General features: G+C 41.7%; 1 protein-coding gene across 1 annotated transcript in view; it reads right to left on the reverse strand.

Moving 5' to 3' along the window:
- Positions 1-3,211: 3,211 nt before the first annotated feature.
- Positions 3,212-22,458, reverse strand: part of LOC115189824 (CD9 antigen-like) — a 34,689-nt gene continuing 15,442 nt past the window's right edge. The window contains 8 exon segments of the mRNA XM_029748331.1: positions 3,212-3,831; positions 4,586-4,669; positions 11,331-11,420; positions 11,673-11,774; positions 12,481-12,555; positions 13,613-13,710; positions 15,480-15,542; positions 15,545-15,581. Of these exon segments, the coding sequence (XP_029604191.1) occupies positions 3,766-3,831; positions 4,586-4,669; positions 11,331-11,420; positions 11,673-11,774; positions 12,481-12,555; positions 13,613-13,710; positions 15,480-15,542; positions 15,545-15,581 (615 nt within the window). The 3' untranslated portion in view covers positions 3,212-3,765.

Below are 22,458 nucleotides of genomic sequence, written 5' to 3' on the forward strand. Positions count from 1 at the left end.
TATTACTGACTAAGGACTAGTTCACCAGGGGTATATTACTGACTAAGGACTAGTTCACCAGGGGTAAATTACTAACTAAGGACTAGTTCACCAGGGGTATATTACTAAGGACTAGTTCACCAGGGGTATATTACTAACTAAGGACTAGTTCACCAGGGGTATATTACTAACTAAGGACTAGTTCACCAGGGTTACATTACTAACTAAGGACTAGTTCACCAGGGGTATATTACTGACTAAGGACTAGTTCACCAGGGGTATATGACTAACTAAGGACTAGTTCACCAGGGGTATATGACTAACTAAGGACTAGTTCACCAGGGGTATATTACTGACTAAGGACTAGTTCACCAGGGGTATATTACTAAGGACTAGTTCACCAGGGGTATATTACTAAGGACTAGTTCACCAGGGGTATATTACTAAGGACTAGTTCACCAGGGGTATATTACTAACTAAGGACTAGTTCACCAGGGGTATATTACTGACTAAGGACTAGTTCACCAGGGGTATATTACTAAGGACTAGTTCACCAGGGGTATATTACTAACTAAGGACTAGTTCACCAGGGGTATATTACTGACTAAGGACTAGTTCACCAGGGGTATATTACTAAGGACTAGTTCACCAGGGGTATATTACTAAGGACTAGTTCACCAGGGGTATATTACTAAGGACTAGTTCACCAGGGGTATATTATGACTGGTGAACTAGTCCTTAGTTAGTAATATACCCCTGGTGAACTAGTCCTTAGTTAGTAATATACCCCTGGTGAACTAGTCCTTAGTTAGTAATATACCCCTGGTGAACTAGTCCATAGTTAGTAATATACCCCTGGTGAACTAGTCCTTAGTGAGTAATATACCCCTGGTGAACTAGTCCTTAGTTAGTAATATACCCCTGGTGAACTAGTCCATAGTTAGTGATATACCCCTGGTGAACTAGTCCTTAGTTAGTAATATACCCCTAGTGAAGGAGTAGTTCACCAGGGATGTCATTGCCGGTTTTGTCACGTCCTGACCAATATAAGTTGTTATTTTCTATGTTAGAGTGGTCAGGGCGTGACAGGGGGTGTTTTTGTGTCTGATCTATGTTTTCTAGTTCTTACTTTAAATTCTAGATTTCTATTTCTATGTTGGGATTGTTTGGGGTTTATTTCTAATTGGAAGCAGTTGATCCTCATTGCCTCTGATTAGAGATCATATTTAAGTAGGGGTTTTTCTCATTGTTGTTTGTGGGTTATTGTCTTTTGAGTAGTGTGTTGTCCTCTCTGCGTCAAGGTGTCACAATCTTCTTCATCAGATGATAAAGAAAAATCATTGTCGGACCAAAACGCAGCAGGGTTATGTGCACTCATCTTCTTTTATTAAATTGGCAAAGAAGGAAAAAACAAAATAAACACGTACACAAAACACAATGATGAGTAACAGGCCGGTAAGGCATTAAGGCTATGCCTAGCACAATCTGCCACAAACTACCAACACAAACACATACCTATATATAGGACTCTCAATCAGAGGCAACTAGGAAACACCTGCCTCCAATTGAGAGTCCAACACCCAATGACCTAAACAAATAAATACTAATACTAGAATGAACATAGAAATACAAAACATATAACATAACCCAAAACCCAGAAATAATAAATCAAACACCCTTCTAAACAACCAACCACCCCGAACCACATAAAACAAATACCCCCTGCCACGTCCTGACCAAACTACAATAACCAATAACCCCTTTACTGGTCAGGACGTGACACACGGGTTGTTGTCGTCCTATTTTCAAGTTATTAGTGTGTTGCATTCAGTTTCACTTGTAATAACTATGTGGAACTATGAAAATGCTGCATCTTGGTCCGCTCTTTATAACAACCGTGACAGGCTGGCCATTTATTGGGATGAATATTGTCCTGGAGGCAGCTCTACTAGCTGGCTCAGCCACAAAATCTGATTTTAATTACACTGGTAACACTACACTGTGTGCACAATTATTAGGTAAGTGAGTATTCTGATCTTATCATTGTTTCTATTCACATTTTACAACTCCAAACCATATAAACTTGAATGCTTATTGGATTTCATCATTTTCAGGTGATGTGTATTTGTGTAATGAGGGAGGGTGTGGCGAAAGTGAATAACACCTTATATCAAGGTGTGCATAATTATTAGGCAGCCTCATTACCTCAGGTAAAATGGGCCGAAAAAAATAATTTAATTGACACTGAAAAGCCTAAAATGTAAAATGCCTTTCAGACGGATGCGACACTCTTTAAATAGCTAAACTATTGAGATGTGACCACCGGACAGTCAAACCTCTGCATTCCAGAAGGCCATGATCTTTATGCAGGACAATGCTCCATCACATGCATCCAAGTACTCCACTGCTTGGCTAGCCAGCAAGGGCCTCAAAGATGCCTGAATAATGACCTGGCCCGCTTCCTCACCTGACTTAAATCCTATTGAGAACTTGTGGGCCCTTCTCAAACGTGAGATTTACATTGAGGGAAAACAATACACCTTTTTTGAACAGCATTTGGGAAGCTGTGGTTGCTGCTTCAGTGAAAATTGATCGTGAAGAGATCAAGAAACTGACAGACTCCATGGATGGAAGGCTCATGGCAGTTATTGAAAATAAGGCTGGCTATATTGGTCACTGAACATTTTTCAAAGGGCAAAAATGTTCTATAATTGTCATTTTGTGCTACTTATCTGTTACACTTACTCTAAAAATTGAGAATAAACAAGTGAGTTTAGAGAAATTATTTTTGTAATTTAGTTGCCTAATAATTGTGCACACTTATATATTTCCCTGAGAAAGACAAATCTCACTTTTCCTTTGTTCAACATTCAGGTTTGAGGTTCAATAACATTTTGGATTGACTGTGCGCTTTGTGTTTGTTCAACAATAAAATAAATCCCGAGGAATACAATTTGACTAATAATTATGCGTAATCTTAAACAAGCTCATTTTAGTTTTCATAACTTTTTTACGATATATCAATTTTTTTGACTTTGCGGCTGGTTTATCTAGCGGAAAGCACTCAGCTCTTTCTCCAGGACAGAATGAATCCCAGTAAACGTGTCATGTTGTGGGGTCTTGTTGAACTAAATGACCTGACCGTATGTTTGGTTTGTTGAGTTGAACATTGACCGTTACAGAGAGTTGTTCTGTTCCCTCGATCTAACCCCCACGTCAGTCACTCACAGTCCAACGTCCATATTACTTTATTTTATTTGGCAATTCAAAGAAATACACAACTTTTGTTCATCAAAATCGTTGCAATAAAAATGTTTATAAAATCTATACTCTGCCATAAAGTTATTACAGTCCATGTAGCTGAACAAACAGGCAATATGAGGAGAAACATAGTCAGGTTTCTAAAGCACATTACAACAGATTAAATTCTGGCAGATTTTAAGGCGTTTTGCTTCTACAGTGATGAAACGATACACTGATCACGGTACATTAATGTTACACAGCCTGAAACCTCAGTACAGCTCCACACTTTCACAGGAGACCGAGTTTCCATCCAGGGTAGAGCCTTACTGACTGGCTGGCTGACTGACTGGCTGGCTGGCTGGCTGGCTGGCTGGCTGACTGACAGGCTGGCTGGCTGGCTGACTGGCTGGCTGGCTGGTTGGCTGCCAGCCTAAAACTGCTAACTAACCCTAATCCTAATGGCAGTACAAACCTAGTGAGCGTTTAACATCTATTGAGGACAGACACAGATACGTTAAGTGCAGGGAAGGGCAGAGTCCGGGTCTACATGATGTCACGAGACCTCCTGATGGCGCAGCACAGCAGCATGCTGAAGATCATCCCAAAGATCTGGACAGAAGAGAAAGACATATCATTAGAGGACAAGAGGAAGGAGAGGACAGAGGAGTGGAGGACAGAGAGGAAGAAGAGGAGAGGAGGAGAGAGAGGAAGGAGAGGAGAGGAGAGGAGAGGAGGAGAGAGAGGAAGGAGAGGACAGAGGAGTGGAGAGGAGGAGAGAGAGGAAGGAGAGGAGAGGAGTGGAGGACAGAGAGGAAGGAGAGGAGAGGAGTGGAGGACAGAGAGGAAGGAGAGGAGAGGAGGGAGGAGAGGAGAGGACAGAGGAGAGGAGGAGAGAGGAAAGAGAGGAAGGAGAGGAGAGAGGAGGAGAGGAGGAGAGGAGAGGGGTGGAGGAGAGGAGAGATGAGTGGAGGAAAGAGAGAAAGGAGAGAGAAGAGAGGAGTGGAGGAGAGGAGAGGAGTGGAGGAGAGAGAGAAAGGAGAGAGAGGGGTGGAGGAGAGAGAAAGGAGAGGAGAGAAGAGATGAGTGGAGGAGAGAGAGAAAGGAGAGGAGTAGAGGAGAGAGGAGAGAGAGAGAAAGGAGAGGAGAGGGAGAGGGGTGGAGGAAAGGAGAGGAGAGGAGAGGAGTGGATGAGAGAAAGAAGAGGAGAGAGAGAGAGAGAGAGGAGAGGAGAGGAGAGGAGAGAGAGAAAGGAGAGAAGAGAGAGAGAGAGAGGAGAGGAGAGGAGAGCAGAGGAGAGGAGTAGATGAGAGAAAGAAGAGGTTAGAGAGAGAAAGGAGAGAGAGAGTTGATTGGCTGCTCTCACCATGAGGACTCCAATTCCGATGCCCACTCCGCCAATGATATGGAGTTTAGAGTTGAACACCTCGTCAATGGCCGTTGGACAACTCTGACAGAACAACACAGTGAGATTACACACTACTACAACTCTACCAGGACTGAGATTACACATTACTACACCTCTGACAGGACTGAGATTACACACTACTACAACTCTACCAGGACTGAGATTACACACTACTACAACTCTGACAGGACTGAGATTACACACTACTACAACTCTGACAGGACTGAGATTACACACTACTACAACTCTGACAGGACTGAGATTACACACTACTACACCTCTACCAGGACTGAGATTACACACTACTACAACTCTACCAGGACTGAGATTACACACTACTACAACTCTACCAGGACTGAGATTACACACTACTACAACTCTGACAGGAATGAGATTACACACTGCTACAACTCTACCAGGAAAGAGATTACACATTACTACAACTCTGACAGGACTGAGATTACACACTACTACAACTCTACCAGGACGGAGATTACACACTACTACAACTCTGACAGGACTGAGATTACACACTACTACACCTCTACCAGGACTGAGATTACACACTACTACAACTCTGACAGGACTGAGATTACACACTACTACAACTCTACCAGGACTGAGATTACACACTACTACAACTCTGACAGGACTGAGATTACACACTACTACACCTCTACCAGGACTGAGATTACACACTACTACAACTCTGACAGGACTGAGATTACACACTACTAAACTCTGACAGGACAACACAGTGAGATTACACACTACTACAACTCTACCAGGACTGAGATTACACACTACTACAACTCTGACAGGACTGAGATTACACACTACTACAACTCTACCAGGACTGAGATTACACACTACTACAACTCTACCAGGACTGAGATTACACACTACTACAACTCTGACAGGACTGAGATTACACACTACTACAACTCTGACAGGACTGAGATTACACACTACTACAACTCTACCAGGACTGAGATTACACACTACTACAACTCTGACAGGACTGAGATTACACACTACTACAACTCTACCAGGACTGAGATTACACACTACTACAACTCTGACAGGACAGCACACTGAGATTACACACTACTACAACTCTTTTACCCTATAACATACACTTCTACCCTCCAAAATACACTTCTATACTATAATATACACTTCTACCCAATAATATAGACCTCTACCCTGTAATATACACTTCTATACTATAATATACACTTCTACCCTGTAATATACACTTCTACCCTATAATATACACTGCTACCCTATAATATACACTGCTACCCTGTAATATACACTACTACCCTATAATATACACTTCTACCCTATAATATATTCCACTACCCTATAATATACACTTCTACCCTATAATATACACTTCTACCCTATAATACACTTCTACCCTATAATACCCTATAATATACACTTCTACTTTATAATATACACTTCTACCCTGTAATATACACTGCTACCCTATAATATACACTTCTACCCTATAATACCCTATAATATACACTTCTACCCTATAATTAAAAATATATATATTTCACCTTTATTTAACTAGGTAGGCCAGTTGAGAACTAGTTCTCATTTACAACTGCGACCAGGCCAAGATAAAGCAAAGCAGTGCGACACAAACAACAACACAGAGTTACACATTAGGGAGGTAAGACAATAAATAGGCCGCAGTGGCAAAGTAATTACAATTTAGCAATTAAACACTGGAATGATAGATGTGCAGAAGATGAATGTGGAAGTAGAGATACTGGTGTTCAAAAGAGCAAAATAAATAAATAAATACAGTATGGGGATGAGGTAGATTGGGTGGGCTGTTTACAGATGGGCTATGTACAGGTGCAGTGATCTGTGAGCTGCTCTGACAGCTGATGCTTAAAGTTAGTGAGGGAGATATGAGTCTCCAGCTTCAGAGATTTTTGCAATTCGTTCCAGTCATTGGCAGCAGAGAACTGGAAGGAAAGGCGGCCAAAGGAGGAATTGGCTTTGGGGGTGACCAGAGAGATATACCTGCTGGAGCGCATGCTACGGGTGAGTGCTGCTATGGTGACCAGTGAGCTGAGATAAGGCGGGGCTTTACCTAGCAAAGACTTATAGATGACCTGGAGCCAGTGGGTTTGGCGACGAGTATGAAGCGAAGGCCAACCAACGAGAGCGTACAGGTCGCAGTGGTGGGTAGTATATGGGGCTTTGGTGACAAAACGGATGGCACTGTGATAGACTGCATCCAGTTTATTGAGTAGAGTGTTGGAGGCTATTTTGTAAATGACATCGCCAAAGTCAAGGATCGGTAGGATGGTCAGTTTTACGAGGGTATGTTTGGCAGCATGAGTGAAGGAGGCTTTATTGCGAAATAGGAGGCCAATTCTAGATTTAACTTTGGATTGGAGATGCTTAATGTGAGTCTGGAAGGAGAGTTTACAGTCTAGCCAGAGACCCAGGTATTTGTAGTTGTCCACATATTCTTAGTCAGAACCGTAATATACACTTCTACTCTCCAATATATTCCACTACCCTATAATGTACACTTCTACCCTATAATATACACTTCTACCCTATAATATACACCTCTACCCTGTAATATACACTTCTACCCTATAATATACACCTCTACCCTGTAATATACACTTCTACCCTGTAATATACACTTCTACCCTATAATATACACTGCTACCCTATAATATACACTTCTACCCTATAATATACACTTCTACCCTATAATACCCTATAATATACACTGCTACCCTATAATATACACTTCTTCCCTATAATATACACTTCTACCCTATAATTCTACCCTATAATATACACTTATACCCTATAATATACACCTCTACACTATAAAATACACTTCTACCCTATAATATACACTGCTACCCTATAATATACACTTCTACCCTATAATATACACTTCTAGCCTGAAAATACACTTCTACCCTGAATATACACTTCTACACTATAATATACACTTCTACCCTCCAATATATACCACTACCCTATAATATACACTTATACCCTATAATATACACTTCTACCCTATAATATACACTGCTACCCTATAATATACACTTCTGCCCTATAATATACACTTCAACCCTATAATATACACTTCTACCCTGTAATATACACTTCTACCCTATAATACCCTATAATATACACTTCTTCCCTATAATATACACTTCTACCCTATAATTCTACCCTATAATATACACTTATACCCTATAATATCCACCTCTACACTATAATATACACTTCTACCCTCCAATATATACCACTACCCTATAATATACACTTCTACCCTATAATATACACTTCTACCCTGTAATATACACTTCTAGCCTGAAAATACACTTCTACCCTGAATATACACCTCTACCCTATAATATACACTTCTACCCTCCAATATATACCACTACCCTATAATATACACTTCTACCCTATAATATACACTTCTACCCTATAATATACACTGCTACCCTATAATATACACTTCTGCCCTATAATATACACTTCAACCCTATAATATACACTTCTACCCTGTAATATACATTTCTACCCTGTAATATACACTTCTACCCTATAATACCCTATAATATACACTTCTACCCTATTATATACATTTGTACCCTATAATATACAATAATACCCTATAATATACACTTCTACCCTATAATATACACTTCTACCCTATAATACCCTATAATATACACTGCTACCCTGTAACGTGCTCCTCTACCCTATAATATAGACCTCTACCCTATAATGTACTCTTCTACCCTATAATATACATCTCTACCCTATAATGTACTCTTCTACCCTATAATATACACTTCTACCCTATAATATACACTTCTACCCTATAATATACTCTTCAACCCTATAATATACACTTATACCCTATAATATACACTTCTACCATATAATATATACTTCTAGGCCTATAATATACACTTCTAGCCCTATAATATACTCTACTACCCTCCAATATACACTTCTACCCTCCAATATACACTTCTACCCTATAATACCCTATAATATACACTCCTACCCTGTAATGTGCTCCTCTACCCTATAATATAGACCTCTACCCTATAATGTACTCTTCTACCCTATAATATACACTTCTACCATATAATATATATTTCTAGGCCTATAATATACACTTCTAGCCCTATAATATACTCTACTACCCTCCAATATACACTTATACCCTCCAATATACACTTCTACCCTATAATATACTCTTCAACCCTATAATATAAACTTCTACCCTATAATATACACTTCTACCCTATAATATACACTTCTACCCTATAATATATACTTCTAGCCCTATAATATACACTTCTAGCCCTATAATATACTCTACTACCCTCCAATATACACTTATACCCTCCAATATACACTTCTACCCTATAATATACTCTTCTACCCTATAATATGCACTTCTACCCTATAATATAAACTTCTACCCTATAATCTGGTTTCCGAGCTGGTCATGGGTGCACCTCAGCCACACTCAAGTTCCTAAACAATATCATAACCGCCGTGGATAAAAGACAATACTGTGCAGCCGTATTCATTGACCTGGCCACGGCTTTCGACTCTGTCAATCACCACATCCTCATCGGCAGACTCACAGCCTTGGTTTCTCAAATGACTGCCTCGCCTGGTTCACCAACTACTTCTCTGATAGAGTTCAGTGTGTCAAATCGGAGGGCCTGTTGTCCGGGCCTCTGGCAGTCTCTATGGGGGTGCCACAGGGTTCAATTCTCAGGCCGACTCTTTTCTCTTTATACATCAATGATGTCGCTCTTGCTGCTGGTGATTCTCTGATCCACCTCTACGCAGACGACACCATTCTGTATACATCTGGCCCTTCTTTGGACACTGTGTTAACTAACCTCCAGACGAGCTTCAATGCCATACAACTCTCCTTCCGTGGCCTCCAACTGCTGTTAAATACAAGTAAAACTAAATTCATGCTCTTCAACCGATCGCTGCCTGCACCTGCCCGCCCGTCCAGCATCACCACTCTGGACGGTTCTGACGTAGAATATGTGGACAACTACAAATACCTGGGTGTCTGGTTAGACTGTAAACTCTCCTTCCAGACTCATATTAATAAATCTAGAATCGGCTTCCTATTTCGCAACAAAGCATCCTTCACTCATGCTGCCAAACATACCCTCGTAAAACTGACTATCCTACCTATCCTTGACTTCGGCGATGTCATTTACAAATTAGCCTCCAACACTCTACTCAGCAAACTTGATGCAGTCTATCACAGTGCCATCCGTTTTTTTCCACAAAGCCCCATATACTACCCATCACTGCGACCTGTATGCTCTCGTTGGCTGGCCCTCGCTACATATTAGTTGCCAGACCCACTGGCTCCAGGTCATCTATAAGTCTCTGCTAGGTAAAGCTCCGCCTTATCTCAGCTCACTGGTCACCATAGCAGCACCCACTCGTAGCACGCGCTCCAGCATGTATATCTCTCTGGTCACCCCCAAAGTCAACTCCTCCTTTGGCCGTCTTTCCTTCCAGTTCTCTGCTGCCAATGACTGGAACGAATTGCAAAAATCACTGAAGCTGGAGACTTATATCTCCCTCACTAGCTTTAAGCATCAGCTATCTGAGCAGCTAACCGATCGCTGCAGCTGTACATAGTCCATCTGTAAATAGCCCATCCAATCTACCTACCTCATCCCCATGTTGTTTTTATTTACTTTTCTGCTCTTTTGCACAACCTGTATCTCTACTTACACATCATCATCTGCTCATCTATCACTCCAGTATTAATGCTAAATTGTAATTATTTTGCCTCTAGGGCCTAGTTATTGCCTACCTCCCTACTCTTCTACATTTGCACACACTGTACATATATTTGTATTTTGTGTTATTGACTGTACGTTTATTCCATGTGTAACTCTGTGTTGTTGTATGTGTCGAACTGCTTTGCTTTATCTTGGCCAGGTCGCAATTGTAAATGAGAACTTGTTCTCAACTAGCCTACCTGGTTAAATAAAGGACTTGTTCTCAACTAACCTACCTGGTTAAATAAAGGACTTGTTCTCTACTAGCCACCTGGTTAAATAAAGGACTTGTTCTCAACTAGCCTACCTGGTTAAATAAAGGACTTGTTCTCAACTAACCTACCTGGTTAAATAAAGGACTTGTTCTCTACTAGCCACCTGGTTAAATAAAGGACTTGTTCTCTACTAGCCTACCTGGTTAAATAAAGGACTTGTTCTCTACTAGCCTACCTGGTTAAATAAAGGACTTGTTCTCTACTAGCCTACCTGGTTAAATAAAGGTGAAAAATAAATAAAAATACACTTCTACTCTTCAATATACATTTCTACCCTGTAAAATATATTTCTACCCTATGATATACACTTCTACCCTATAATATACACTTCTACCCTATAATATACACTTCTACCCTATAATATAAACTTCTACCCTATAATATACACTTCTACCCTATGATATACACTTCTACCCTCCAATATACACTTCTACCCTATAATATAAACTGCTACCCTATAATATACACTTCTACCCTATGATATACACTTCTACCCTCCAATATACACTTCCACCCTACAATATAATAGCTCGTCACTCAAATAGTTGTTGCTGTAGGGGTTATGTTTGTTACCGTGGTAATCAGAGCCTCCAGTCCTTCCTTCTTTGGGCAGGTCTCCCTGGCGCTGTCAATCACCGTGCCTGTCAGGCCGCAGCAGTTCAGCTGCCCCAGGGAAACACAGACAACACCATTTTAGTTCCACTATACACTTTTACAGACAGACAGTACAGACAGACAGACAGACAGACAGACAGACAGACAGACAGACAGACAGACAGACAGACAGACAGACAGACAGACAGACAGACAGACAGACAGACAGACAGACACTGGACTGTTATGTTAGAGTTGTGTGTGTGTGTGTGTGTGTGTGTGTGTGTGTGTGTGTGTGTGTGTGTGTGTGTGTGTACTCACTCCAAAGTGTATAAGGCGTAATGTCTCCTTCAAGGCCTCCTGCTTGGTGTTCATGTAGTTAGTATAAGTCTGCTTGTAGAACTCTGTGATGTCTTCCACCACCTAGACAGAGACAGACGGGGGAAACAAGGGAGACCGGGAGGGGGGAGACAGACAGGGGGTGGGGAGAGACAGAGAGGGAAGGGGGAGACAGACAGGGGGAGAGAAGAGAGACAGAGAGGGGAGGGGGAGACAGACAGGGGGAGAGAAGAGAGACAGAGAGGGAAGGGGGAGACAGACGGGGGAGAGAAGAGAGACAGAGAGGGGGAGAGAAGAGAGACAGAGAGGGGAGGGGAGACAGACAGGGGGAGAGAAGAGAGACAGAGAGGGGGAGAGGAGAGAGACAGAGAGGGGAGAGGAGAGACAGACAGGGGGAGAGAAGAGAGACAGAGAGGGGAGGGGGAGACAGACGGGGGGAGAGAAGAGAGACAGAGAGGGGGAGAGGAGAGAGACAGAGAGGGGAGAGGAGAGAGAGAGGGGGAGAGAAGAGAGACAGAGAGGGGAGGGGAGACAGACAGGGGGAGAGAAGAGAGACAGAGAGGGGGAGAGGAGAGAGACAGAGAGGGGAGAGGAGAGACAGACAGGGGGAGAGAAGAGAGAGAGAGGGGAGGGGGAGACAGACGGGGGGAGAGAAGAGAGACAGACAGGGGGAGAGGAGAGACATGAGAATGGAGAGATGCTAAGGTTTTGTATTGAGCTGTAATAGAAGGTCTGATGGTCTGTCAACACAGTCAGCACAACGAACAGTAAAACAGGATCTGAGTGTTACCGTATCTTTATTGGAGAGGCCCCAGATCCCTGCTGCTACCTCCACCCCAAAGATTAACAACAGGAAGAAGAAGAACTGGAGAGAGAGAACGAGAGACAGACAGGGGGAGGGGAGAGACAGACGGGGGGGAACGAGAGACAGACAGGGGGAGGGGGGAGAACGAGAGACAGACAGGGGGAGAGGGGAGAACGAGAGAGACGGGGAGGGGGGAGAACGAGAGACAGACAGGGGGAGGGGGGAGAACGAGAGACATACAGGGGGAGGGGGGAGAAACCAGGGGGTGGGGAGAGAGACAGACAGGGGGGAGAACGAGAGACAGACAGGGGGAGGGGAGAGACAGACAGGGGGAGGGGAGAGACAGACAGGGGGAGGGGGGAGAGACAGACAGGGGGAGGGGGGAGAAACCAGGGGGCAGGGAGAGAGACAGACAGGGGGAGGGGAGAGAGACAGACAGGGGGGAGAACGAGAGACAGACAGGGGGAGGGGGGAGAAACCAGGGGGCAGGGAGAGAATTAAATCTTTATTTTAACAGGGAAAACAGACTGAGACCTGGATCTCTTCTACGGCTGTGCCCTGTGTAAACATGTTGACATGTACAGTTTTAGGCATACAGACAAGAACATTTCAAACATACAAAACAAAGACACAATTCAACAGAAACAATCACAGACAACATCATATTGATCCTCCATAACATTTTTGAAATGGGCAAGGGACACCAGAGTGTCTAACTTAAGTTGGATCTGCAGTTTGTTCCATAAATAAGGCGCAAAGGAACTAAAGGCAGTCCTACCCAACTCTGTGGAGACCGCAGGAGTCTCTAATGTAATCCACATCTGTGATCTGGTTTAAAAATTTGTATATCTAGTAGAAATTAATGATGATATATATGGAGGTAGTTTTAAAAGAAGCGCTTTATAAATAAACAACAGAGCATGTTGCTCTCGCCTCACAGATAGAGAGGCCCAACCCACATGTTGATATAGGATACAGTGATGAGTTTTGTAACTATCACCCGTGATAAACCTGAGTGTACAGACAGGGTGTGAGGTCTTGCGCTTCTCTTTCAATGGAAAGTGTGTTGTCATTGTATTCCATCATCATCATCATCATCATCATGGCTGATCCTCACCAGTCCGAGCATGCAGGGGGATTCCTTGATGGCTCCACAGCAGCCCAGGAACCCAACAACCATCATCAAGGCCCCAGCAGCGATCAGAATGTACACACCTATGGACCACACAGCATATACACCATATATACACCATATATACACAATATATACCATATACACCATATACACCATATATACACCATATACACCATATACACACCATATACACACCATATACACACCTATGGACCACACAGCATATACACCATATATACACCATATATACACCATATACACCATATACACACCTATGGACCACACAGCATATACACCATATATACACCATATACACCATATACACCATATACACCATATACACCATATATACACCATATACACACCATATATACACCATATACACCATATACACACCATATACACACCATATACACACCATATACACCATATACACACACCACACACACCATATACACACCATATACACACCATATACACCATATACACACCTATGGACCACACAGCATATACACCATATATACACCATATACACACACCACACACACCATATACACCATATACACCATATACACCATATACACCATATACACACACCACATATACACACACCATGTACACACCATACACACCATATACACACCATATACACACCATACACACACCACACACACCACACACACACACCACACACACCACACACACCACATACACACACCGTACACACACTATACACACAGTGAATAACTGCTTTAACCGATGCAAATTATTAAGTCTGATGTTGAAAGTTTTTCTCTAGTCTCACTCTGTCACAAACCACAAGCAAATGGATGCAGAGATGGACACACACACACACACACGCACACACACACACACACACACACACACACACACACACACACACACACACACACACACACACACACACAAACATACACACACCACATACACACACACACACACACACACACACACACACACACACACACACACACACACACACACACACACACACACACACACACACACACACACACCATGCACACACCACATACACACACACACACACACACCATACACACACCTCATACACACACACAAACATACACACACACACACACACACACACACCATACACACACCATACACACACACACACACACACACACACACACTTGTTTGTTGCAGACAGATCCAGCAGAGGAAGTGATGTCTTGGTCAACAGATCATTGTGATGTCAGAACAACAACTCCTCCCACTAACGGATTCTGAGACAGTTATTAACATGGCTGCCATTCCTCTGTAACCCTGGTGATATAGCAGCCCTCTGTAACCCTGGTGATGTAGCAGCCCTCTGTAACCCTGGTGATATAGCAGCCCTCTGTAACCCTGGTGATATAGCAGCCCTCTGTAACCCTGGTGATATAGCAGCCCTCTGTAACCCTGGTGATATAGCAGCCCTCTGTAACCCTGGGGATATAGCAGCCCTCTGTAACCCTGGTGATATAGCAGCCCTCTGTAACCTGGTGATATAGCAGCCCTCTGTAAACCCTGGTGATATAGCAGCCCCTCTGTAACCTGGTGATATAGCAGCCACTCTGTAACCCTGGCGATATAGCAGCCCTCTGTAACCCTGGTGATATAGCAGCCCTCTGCTAACCCCTGGCGATATAGCAGCCCTCTGTAACCCTGGTGATATAGCAGCCCTCTGTAACCCTGGTGATATAGCAGTTAGGGGTTAGGGGTGTAGGGGTTAGGGTGTAGTGGTTTAGGGTGTAGGGGTTAGGGTGTAGGGGTTAGGGTGTAGGGGTTAGGGTCGTAGGGGTTAGGGGTGAGAGCTCAGTCTTACCGGTGAAGAAGACAGAAGGAGAGTCCTCTCCACTGAACAGTCCCTCAGTCCGAGAGTCAAACGCAGCCCCAGCCCTACAGCCAACACTCCTGTCCCTGCCAGCTGCTGATACACCACCCACACACACACACACACACACACAACACACACACCACACACACACACACACACACACACACACACACACACACACACACACACGAAACAGTTCAGATTTGGGAATGATACCCAGCAGGCACTTATCCTCAAAATATACTTATATAATAATATCGAAATATAATATAATATAATTATATAATAATATAGAGAATATAATAATAATTAATCGTAATATATAATATAGAAATATTAATAATAATATAATAGTAATATGATAATATAGAAATATAATATAATATAATTAGTAATATAATAATTATAGAAATATAATAATATAGAACTATCATTAACTAGAAATATACATAATAGTAATATACTAATATAGAAATATAATAATATAGAAATATTAATAATAGCAATATAATATCGTAATTATATAATAATATTAATAGTAATCATAATAATAATATTATATGTAATATTAATAATAGATAGTAATATATAATAGAATAGTAATATAATATAATAGTAATATAATAATAATATAGTAATATAATAATATAATAGTAATATAATAATATATAGTAATATAATAATATAATAGTATATAATAATATAATAGTAATATAATATATATAGTAATATAAAATAATAGTAATATAATAATAATATAGTAATAATAAAATAATAGTAATATAATAATAATATAGTAATATAATAATATAATAGTAATATAATAATATAATAGTAATATATAATTAATAGTATATAATATATATAGTAATATAATAATATAATAGTATATAATATAATAGTATAATAAATAATAATATAATAGTAATTAATAAATAGTAATAATAATAATATAGTAATATAATAATAATAATAGTAATATAATAATATAGTAAATAATAATATAATAATAATATAGTAATATAATAATAATAGTAATATAATAATAATAGTAATATAATAATATAATATAATATAATAGTAATATAATAATATAGAAATATAATAATATAGAATATAATAATATAAAAATATAATAATATAAAAATATAATAATAATATAATAATACAGAAATATAATAATAATATAATAATAATATAATAATATAGAAATATAATAATATAATAATAATATAGAAATATAATAATATAGAAATATAATATAGAAATATAATAGTAATATAATAATAATATAATAATAATATAATAATATAGAAATATAATAATAATATAATAGTAATATAATAATAATATAATAATATAGAAATATAATAATAATATAATAATAATATAATAATATAGAAATATAATAATAATATAATAATATAATAATAATATAATAATATAGAAATATAATAATAATATAATAGTAATATAATAATATAGAAATATAATAATAATATAATAGTAATATACTTATATAGAAATATAATAATAATATAATAATATAGAAATATAATAATAATATAATAGTAATATAATAATAATATAATAGTAATATAATAATAATATAATAATATAGAAATATAATAATAATATAATAGTAATATAATAATATAGAAATATAATAATAATATAATAGTAATATAATAATAATATAATAATATAAAAATATAATAATAATATAATAGTAATATAAAAATATAATAATAATATAATAGTAATATAATAATAAATAAAAATTATAATAATATAATAGTAATATACTAATATAGAAATATAATAATAATATAATAGTTATATAATAATATAATAATAATATAGAAATATAATAATAATATAATAGTAATATAATAATAATATAGAAATATAATAATAATAATATAGTAATATAACAATACAATAGTAATATAATAATATAGTAATATAATAATAATATAATAATATAATAATAATAATAATAATAATATAATAATAATAATATAATAATAATATAGTAATATAACAATACAATAGTAATATAATAATATAGAAATATAATGATTTCATAATATTAATAGGGATTGATTGAAGCTCAATGTTAAATCCATATCTACACCAATATGACACCAACGTGGATGAAAATGTGTGAATCAACTTGATTGGAGGTATACAGCACACTCCCTGCCTCTCCTCATGAGCCATCCGGCCGTTAAGGAGAACCATACAGCACACTCCCTGCCTCTCCTCATGAGCCGTCCGGCCGTTAAGGAGAACCATACAGCACACTCCCTGCCTCTCCTCATGAGCCATCCGGCCGTTAAGGAGAACCACATACCGGGTTTTTAAGAGGGTCGTCAGCAACTGAGTTCTCAGAGTATTTTTCTGCGCCTACCTAGCTCAAATTCTAGACGTCAGATTAAAACGAGACAATAGGGTCCATAAAATGACCACCGTGCTTAAAAAATGTCGCATTGACTAAGTTTGTAGGTGGAGCTGTTTTTATTAAATGCATAATTTATCGCTCTCACGTGCACATTTCTGTCCATTAAGAACCAAAGATGTGCTGCCTTTTTGTTAGCATTTTGGTGTGTTTTCTAGATTCAGAACATAAAACAACATTTATAAAGCAAACATTATCCCGTAGGTCTAACACAGCCAATGCATGAATAGTTTAGGCAGAACAGTGTTTAATGCTCTGAACCAAATGCTTGAATAGTTGAAACATATGTTGCAGAACAGTGGTAATATTTGTTCAGAATATTGACAAAGAAATCGATATAAGGATTGGACTCTTTTTTCAATTTTTGCCTAAAAAGACAAACCCAAATCTAACTGCCTGTAGCTCAGGGGTATGCATATTCTTGATACCATTTGAAAGAAAAAAACTACTTTTTTTTGGAACCATTATCTTTGAAATGCAAGAGAAAGGCCATAATGTATTATTCCAGCCCAGGTGAAATTTAGATATTGGCCACTAGATGGCAGCAGTGTAAGTGCAAAGTTTTAGACTGATCCAATGAACAATTGTATTTCTGTTCAAAATGTTTTATCACGACTGCCCAAATGTGCCTACTTTGTTTATTAGTAACTTTTCAAGTTCAAAACTGTGCACTCTCCTCAAACAATAGCATGGCATTTTTTCACTGTAGTAGCTACTGTAAATTGGACAGTGCAGTTAGATTAACAAGAACTTAAGCTTTCTGCCAATATCAAATATGTCTATGTCCTGGGATATGTTCTTGCTACTTACAACCTCATGCTAATTGCATTAGCCTAAGTTAGCTCAACCGTCCCGTGGGGGACTCACCGATCCTACAGAAGGGGGTTAGCCATCTGTGAAGCCACTGATGCCTTCCCTGTAGCTCAGTTGGTAGAGCATGGTGTTTGCAACACCAGGGTTGTGGGTTCGATTCCCACGGGGGGCCAGCACAGAAAAAAAAAAAAAATATGAAATTGTATGAAATGTATGCATTCACTACTGTAAGTCGCTCTGGATAAGAGCGTCTGCTAAATGACGTAAATGTATAAATGAAGGAATTAACAACAAATTCTCAAAACATAAATATTTCTACCTCTTAAAGTAAAAGTTAAATACAAACATTTGTGAACATTTGGAAAAGGATTCATTTGAAAATCCCCAATAAAAACAACCATTCTGTCAGATCTTGCAGGTCAAACTTGACGCCGTTGACCAAATCCCTGGACACATTTTTTAGGAATCACAGTTTTGAGAGAAACAATAGTCACAGGGGGCTATTGAAAGAATGTACATACAATAAGGTTCAGTTAATATTCATAACTGACAGTTTTTAGAATTTTAAACACTATTTTGGAAAGTAATACTTTTATTAACTATATAATAATATAGAAGGGAATGAAACAATGAGAAGGAATAGGAAGGATGATGATGACAGAGACTGTCCCCCTCTCTACTCTACTCCTCAAACTCCAGCTGACTCCCTCGCTGAAGGACCGTCTACGGGCCAGGACGGAGGGGCACCCCCAGCTGACTCCCCACTGAAGGACCGTCTACGGGCCAGGACGGAGGGGCACCCCCAGCTGACTCCCCACTGAAGGACCGTCTACGGGCCAGGACGGAGGGGAACCCCCAGCTGACTCCCCACTGAAGGACCGTCTACGGGCCAGGACGGAGGGGCACCCCCAGCTGACTCCCCACTGAAGGGACCGTCTACGGGCCAGGACGGAGGAGAACCCCCAGCTGACTCCCCACTGAAGGACCGTCTACGGGCCAGGACGGAGGGGAACCCCCAGCTGACTCCCCACTGAAGGACCGTCTACGGGCCAGGACGGAGGAGAACCCCCAGCTGACTCCCCACTGAAGGACCGTCTACGGGCCAGGACGGAGGGGAACCCCCAGCTGACTCCCCACTGAAGGACCGTCTACGGGCCAGGACGGAGGGGAACCCCCAGCTGACTCCCCACTGAAGGACCGTCTACGGGCCAGGACGGAGGGGGCACCCCCAGCTGACTCCCCACTGAAGGACCGTCTACGGGCCAGGACGGAGGAGAACCCCCAGCTGACTCCCCACTGAAGGACCGTCTACGGGCCAGGACGGAGGGGAACCCCCAGCTGACTCCCCACTGAAGGACCGTCTACGGGCCAGGACGGAGGGGCACCCCCAGCTGACTCCCCACTGAAGGTCCGTCTACGGGCCAGGACGGAGGGGCACCCCCAGCTGACTCCCCACTGAAGGACCGTCTACGGGCCAGGACGGAGGGGCACCCCCAGCTGACTCCCCACTGAAGGACCGTCTACGGGCCAGGACGGAGGGGCACCCCCAGCTGACTCCCCACTGAAGGACCGTCTACGGGCCAGGACGGAGGGGCACCCCCAGCTGACTCCCCACTGAAGGACCGTCTACGGGCCAGGACGGAGGGGCACCCCCAGCTGACTCCCCACTGAAGGACCGTCTACGGGCCAGGACGGAGGGGCACCCCCAGCTGACTCCCCACTGAAGGACCGTCTACGGGCCAGGACGGAGGGGAACCCCCAGCTGACTCCCCACTGAAGGACCGTCTACGGGCCAGGACGGAGGGGCACCCCCAGCTGACTCCCCACTGAAGGACCGTCTACGGGCCAGGACGGAGGGGCACCCCCAGCTGACTCCCCACTGAAGGACCGTCTACGGGCCAGGACGGAGGGGAACCCCAGCTGACTCCCCCCGCTGAATGACCGTCTACGGTGGCGTGTCTCTACAGGGACAGGAGGACGAGTATTGACGTGATGAGGAGACAGGGATAGTTGTGCTAAAATCCTCAGAGCAACAAGAGCATTTGTTTTTAAAGAGTCACACCTTTCCGAGAGTAGAGCCAACCGTGGAGGCTTGGATCAATGGTGAGTCACTAATATTTCTTGTTGATACTGGGGCTGCTGTGTCTGTCATTAACTGCGAGGCTATGACAACACCTCCCATGTCTAGTGAAACAGTCAAAGCTGTAGGGGCTTCAGGCCTCCCATTCAGAGAGCAGGTAACGTTGTCTCTGCCTGTCTCTAGGGGCTTCAGGCCTCCCATTCAGAGAGCAGGTAACGTTTCCTCTGCCTGTCTCTAGGGGCTTCAGGCCTCCCATTCAGAGAGCAGGTAACGTCGTCTCTGCCTGTCTCTAGGGGCTTCAGGCCTCCCATTCAGAGAGCAGGTAACGTCGCCTCTGCCTGTCTCTAGGGGCTTCAGGCCTCCCATTCAGAGAGCAGGTAACGTCGTCTCTGCCTGTCTCTAGGGGCTTCAGGCCTCCCATTCAGAGAGCAGGTAACGTCGTCTCTGCCTGTCTCTAGGGGCTTCAGGCCTCCCATTCAGAGAGCAGGTAACGTTGTCTCTGCCTGTCTCTAGGGGCTTCAGGCCTCCCATTCAGAGAGCAGGTAACGTTTCCTCTGCCTGTCTCTAGGGGCTTCAGGCCTCCCATTCAGAGAGCAGGTAGCGTTGTCTCTGCCTGTCTCTAGGGGCTTCAGGCCTCCCATTCAGAGAGCAGGTAGCGTTGTCTCTGCCTGTCTCTAGGGGCTTCAGGCCTCCCATTCAGAGAGCAGGTAACGTTGTCTCTGCCTGTCTCTAGGGGCTTCAGGCCTCCCATTCAGAGAGCAGGTAACGTTGTCTCTGCCTGTCTCTAGGGGCTTCAGGCCTCCCATTCAGAGAGCAGGTGACGTTGTCTCTGCCTGTCTCCTTTTTGTGAGGAGTTGTGTCAACATTAATTTCTCTACTCTGACCGCTGTCCCGTCAATCTGACGGGCAGGGACCTCCTGTGTAAACTGGGCGTCGACATAACATGTGGCCGAACCGGGTTTAACCGTTATTCACGAGGAAGAGGACGAAGAGGGGGAGCAATCGATGTTAAAATGTTGTGAGTTTTGTGACTGGTATTATGCATGGGATGTTGACGATGAGGCGTCCCAATATTGCTCGTGTTTTCTCAACGGCCAAAACCCATTGGGGCCACGAGGGCAGTTTCATGTCTGACGCAGGGTTACATTACACCTCCCATTTTTCACCATTGACAAGAGATCTCCATTATGAGAAACAATGGCTGTGTTCTACATTACAGGATGAGTCAGTGCAGTGTGAGGGTTTATACTGAGCAGTGATCTCTGTGCTTTAGGGGGTTCATCTAACCCCTGCACAGAAAGACCTCTCTACCTGTTTGAGGATAGAGCACCAGTGTGAGGGTTTCTACCGTAGCAGTGATCTCTGTGCTTTAGGGGGTTCATCTAACCCCTGCACAGAAAGACCTCTCTACCTGTTTGAGGATAGGGCACCACATGCGTCCCTGGCTAAATCAGACGGTAGTAGAATGGGCGGATACTGGAATTTGGATGAAATGCTTGGTTGATGCTATAGACTGGGAGATGCGTCCTGATAGGTCGACGTATTCACTCAGCACAATGAGAAGTTGTTACCCACTCAGCTGGGAAACGCCAACTGAGAAGGGTCTGCATGGT

Source organism: Salmo trutta, unplaced genomic scaffold (genome assembly GCF_901001165.1).
Source record: "Salmo trutta unplaced genomic scaffold, fSalTru1.1, whole genome shotgun sequence".
NCBI classification, from domain to species: domain Eukaryota; kingdom Metazoa; phylum Chordata; class Actinopteri; order Salmoniformes; family Salmonidae; genus Salmo; species Salmo trutta.